The sequence below is a fragment of the Antrostomus carolinensis genome, unplaced genomic scaffold (assembly GCF_000700745.2).
Source record: "Antrostomus carolinensis isolate BGI_N321 unplaced genomic scaffold, ASM70074v2 scaffold27442, whole genome shotgun sequence".
Lineage (NCBI taxonomy): Eukaryota > Metazoa > Chordata > Aves > Caprimulgiformes > Caprimulgidae > Antrostomus > Antrostomus carolinensis.
Window position 1 is genome coordinate 12,163 of NW_010300716.1, and position 4,207 is coordinate 16,369.

At 58.9% G+C, this 4,207-nt stretch overlaps 1 protein-coding gene across 1 annotated transcript in view; it reads right to left on the reverse strand.

The window, feature by feature from the left end:
* SHMT1 (serine hydroxymethyltransferase 1) overlaps positions 1 to 3,208 on the reverse strand; it is a 5,386-nt gene extending 2,178 nt beyond the window's left edge. The window contains exons 1-7 of the mRNA XM_010163228.1: positions 3,107 to 3,208; positions 2,436 to 2,579; positions 2,015 to 2,132; positions 1,765 to 1,925; positions 1,531 to 1,612; positions 822 to 1,034; positions 442 to 558 (exon numbers count right to left, since the gene is read on the reverse strand). Coding sequence (XP_010161530.1) covers positions 442 to 558; positions 822 to 1,034; positions 1,531 to 1,612; positions 1,765 to 1,925; positions 2,015 to 2,132; positions 2,436 to 2,579; positions 3,107 to 3,208 — 937 coding nt within the window. The remainder of the gene's footprint in view (positions 1 to 441; positions 559 to 821; positions 1,035 to 1,530; positions 1,613 to 1,764; positions 1,926 to 2,014; positions 2,133 to 2,435; positions 2,580 to 3,106) is intronic.
* Between the last annotated feature and the right edge of the window lie 999 nt (positions 3,209 to 4,207).

The following is a 4,207-nucleotide window of genomic DNA, read 5'->3' on the forward strand; positions in this document are numbered from 1 at the left end:
GCCCATCGCGCCTTGTCCTGTCACTGGGCACCTCCAAGAAGAGCCCGGCCCCATCCATTTGGCCCCCACATTTCAGATCTTTATAGACACTGAAGGCCGGGTGGGGTGAGTCTTTGGAGGGTCCCACCAGGAGAGCTGGCGGGGATGTGGCACCAGCAGCAGAAGACATCCTGGAAGCTGAGCAAACTGAGGTGCAGTCCCTTCCCCTACCCAGGCTGGCGATGTGCCTGTGAGCCAAAACAGGATGGGACGAGCCTGGTGGCTCCTTGGGCAATGCCAGATCAAGCTGGAGGCTCCTGGCCACATTCTCTCTGGGCTGGGAGCCCCTCGGGGCAGCTGGAGCCCCCACAGTGCTGCTGGGGGTCACAGCCCAGCCAGGACATCTTGCCCGGGTCCCTTTGCCATGGCAGAGTGGGCAGGTAGCCCGGCACAGGTACGTACCCGCGATGGCGTGGTTGTGTGGGCCTCCCTGCAGCCCGGGGAACACGGCCTGGTTGATGAGGCTCTCCAGGTTGTAGAGCGTCTCCTTGCCCGTCTTGGGGTCCACGCTGCGGGTGCCTGGGAGAGGGGAGGGCAGGGTCACTCACGAGGCAGCTCAGCCTCCCTTCTCCCATGAGCTGCTTTCACCCTCTGGCTACTCAGAGATTGTGGTTGTTTCTCTTCAAATCTGGGCCAGAGTTGGCTCTGGGAAGCTCCTCAGATGCTCTCAGGAGGCCCTGGACCTTTCCTGCCCTCCCTGCTTCCCAGCTAGAGCAGGAAGCACCTTTAACTTGCAGCCCCCCAGCCTGGGAGGAGCGTTTCTCCCAGCTCATCTCAGGCACCTTTGCGGTAGAAGATCATCCCAGCCCTGCAGCCCCGCAAAGTCTTGTGGGTGGTGGTGGAGACAACGTCACAGTGGTCAAAGGGAGAGGGCACCACGCCAGCAGCCACCAGCCCGCTGATGTGGGCCATGTCGGCCATCAGATAGGCCCCGTTGGCGTCGGCGATCTTCCGCATGCGGGCGTAGTCCAGGTTGCGTGAGTAGCAGCTGACACCTGCAGGGAGATGGGAGGTGGGTCTGTCCAACCAAGGCCCAAGGGACAGGACAAGAGGAAATGGGCTCCAGTTGTGGCCAGGGCAGTTGAGATGGGATGTGAGGAAGAATTTCTTTGCTGAAAGGGTTCTGAGGCATTGGAAGGGGTTGCCCAGGGCAGTGGTGGAGTCCCCATCCCTGGAGGGATTGAAGAGTCGTGTAGACACAGTGCTGAGGGACATGGGTTAGTCGGGGACTTGTCAGTGTTGGGTTCACGGTTGGACTCGATGAGCTTAAAGGGCTTTTCCAGCCGAGGTGATTCTGTGTGGCGGGGACAGGAGCAGATGCTTGAGGACACTTGGACAACCCTGTGTCCTGTGATGGAGACAGCCCAGAAGCTCCTGCCAGCATGGATGTGTTGGAGGTCTCCTGGCACTGCACCATCCACTGGTGGTTTCAAGGAGCATCCCCCACCCAGGGTGTGTGACCAGGGAGGTCAGTAAGGGTTTGATCTGTACCTGCTATGATCAGCTTGGGGTGGAAGAGGCGGGCGTTCTCCTCCAGCCGGTCGTAGTCGATGTAACCAGTCTTGGGGTTGACCTAGGAGAGGAAGAGGAGGGTTCAGCCACCTTGGTATGGATGAAGATCAGCTGTAGCACTGTCCTGCAGGACGGGGTGGCAGGAGCTGGATGCTGGTACTTTTAATTTTAAGAGGCACCAACACTTATGACAACTGGAGCAGCTCTCTGTACCTTGTAGGGCATGGACTCAAAGAAGACAGAGGTGGCAGAGATCTTCTTCTTGTCTGTCATGAACCCGTGGGTGAGGTGGCCCCCATCGGGCAGGTCCAGCCCCATGATCCTGCCATGGGGCTCCACCAGGGCCGTGTACACCGCAAAGTTGGCCGGTGACCCTGCAGCGAGAGGACATTGGGATGGTTACAGGTGCTGGGGTGTGTGGAGGCCGGTGCAGCCAGCCTGGCTCCCCTCAGCACCCCGTTACCTGAGTAGGGCTGGACGTTGACACCCCACTTCTGGGGGTCCAGCCGGTAGGCCTGCAGGGCTCGCTTCTGGCACAGCCTTTCCAGCTCGTCTACAAACTCTGTCCCACCATAGTACCGGGCAGGGGTTAAACCAAACCCTGTGACCAAGCTGTGGAGAACCCAGTGATGCCATGGTAGCAGCAGCCACTGGGACAGCAGCTGCAGCAGATGTGACCCTGCTGAGATTGTCCCATGAGTGGTCAAAGACAGAGAGGGTTGGATCCTGCCCTGGAGGAGCTTGGCTGCTGGCACAAGGACATCGCTTCCTTCCCAGAGGTGAGGTCTGACAGTGTGGGTGGTTCCTCTCCCTCCCTGCTGGGGTTTGGGTTGGGTGGGACCCTGCCCCAGCCCAGGGTGGGACCCTGCCCCAGCCCCGTACCTCTGCCCTGGGTAGCCCTCGGAGTATTTGTTGTTCATGCAGGAGCCCAGTGCCTCCAGCACTGCTCGGCTCGCAAAGTTCTCCGACGCGATTAACTCCAGTCCCAGCCTCTGCCGCTGCTTCTCCTTCTTGATGATGCTGTGCACCTTTGGGATGGGAGAGAAACAGCTTCACCCCTCCTGGCTCTCCACGGAGATGTGGGTGCTCCACCATAGGAGATGCACCCTTAGAGGGGACAGGGCATAGAGAAGGGCCTGGGAAGGTGCTGGAGAAGGGGAAGGAGATCCCCTCTTGGTATAACTGATCCCAAACAGTTCATACGTCCAGCCACAGGCTGCATTTTGGGTTTTGATGTGTCAAGAAGCTGCCAGATAATTCAGCTGCCATTTGGGCCAGAGAGTCAAGGGCAACTGCCACGTGGGCTGGTGGGCCAGGTGCTCTGGTGTGGGCACTGGGGCTTCAGGCAGAGGGGTATGAGCAAGAGGTGCAAAGTTATGACCATGCTCTGGTTGGAAGATGTCCTCCCTCTCCTCCTCTTGTTGCAGGCAGGGAAGGCACGAAGGATGGATGGGTCCCACCAGCTCAGCCTTGGATGGTCTCCCTGCCACAGCCCTGGCTCGAGGAGGTCAGTGTCCCCACGGCTGCTGGGCAGCGTCCAGGACAGGGCTCTCACCTCTGGGTCGTTGCTGTCGAGTGGCTCCATCACCATCCTGTTATGGGAAGCCCAGAGCTCCGCGCTGGGGAGGTTCCCGTCGCCCTGCGTGGAGTTTGCCATCCTCCTGCTGCGTCCAGTGTCACCTGCCAGCAGAGAGGGGACTGTGGGATGGCAGCGGGGCTGGGTGACTCCACACTGCGTCCCTGCGTGATGCCTCCTCCCATCCCACATTGTCCCTGGAAACACAGAGGGACCAGGCATGGGCTGGGACCCACTGAGTGAGGAAAACACAGACAACTGTCAGGCTGTCCCTGCTGATTTAAGACTAATTCATTAATTACAGTGCCCTGATCAGTTCTGGTGCTGTCCCATCACTGCCCCACCTGGGCTCCCCCTGCCCAGCTCTGCAGTGTTTGGCTGGACACTTGGGGACGTGGTGAACCCACACATGGACTAAACCAGATCGAGCAACCTGGTCTAGTGGAAGGTGTCCCTGCTGATGGCAGGGGGGTTGGGACTGGATGAGCTTTAAGGTCCCTTCCAACCCAAACCAGTCTGGGATTCTGTGAATAACATGAGCAATGCCTTTCCCTCTTGCTGCCATTTATCTGTGAGGCTTAAAGAGGTTCTCGGAAGTGCTAGCGAATGCTCCATGGACACAAGGGTGTCTTCCTAAAACTGCTGATTAATTTCAAGGGCAGTGAAGTGCTCAAACTCACAGACCTGAGCTTTTAAAGTTACCTCTCAGCTACTTTCCCTCATGTATGGCCATGAGGACAAAGCCCCAGTGGGTTGGAGTCCAACCCCAGACCCACACTGAAGCCAGCACAGCTCATGGAGCTGGGCCCTGAGATGCAGCAGCTCTGTCCCAGCTGGACTCAGTGCCATGGGTGATGCTCAGATGGCAGCAGCCCTCCAGCTCTGTCCTGCGACCGCTACAAGGATTATCAGGCAGAGCATGAGCTCCTGGGCAGGCGTGACAGCCCAGCTGCTGCCTTCCAGCTTCTGCCTTGGCTGGAAGCGATGCATCTTTTTACCCATTAACCCTGCGAGGCCAGCGAGGCCGTGAGCAGGGTGTTAAGCAATCCCACTCCGGTTGCTGGTGCCAAGCTGCTCGAG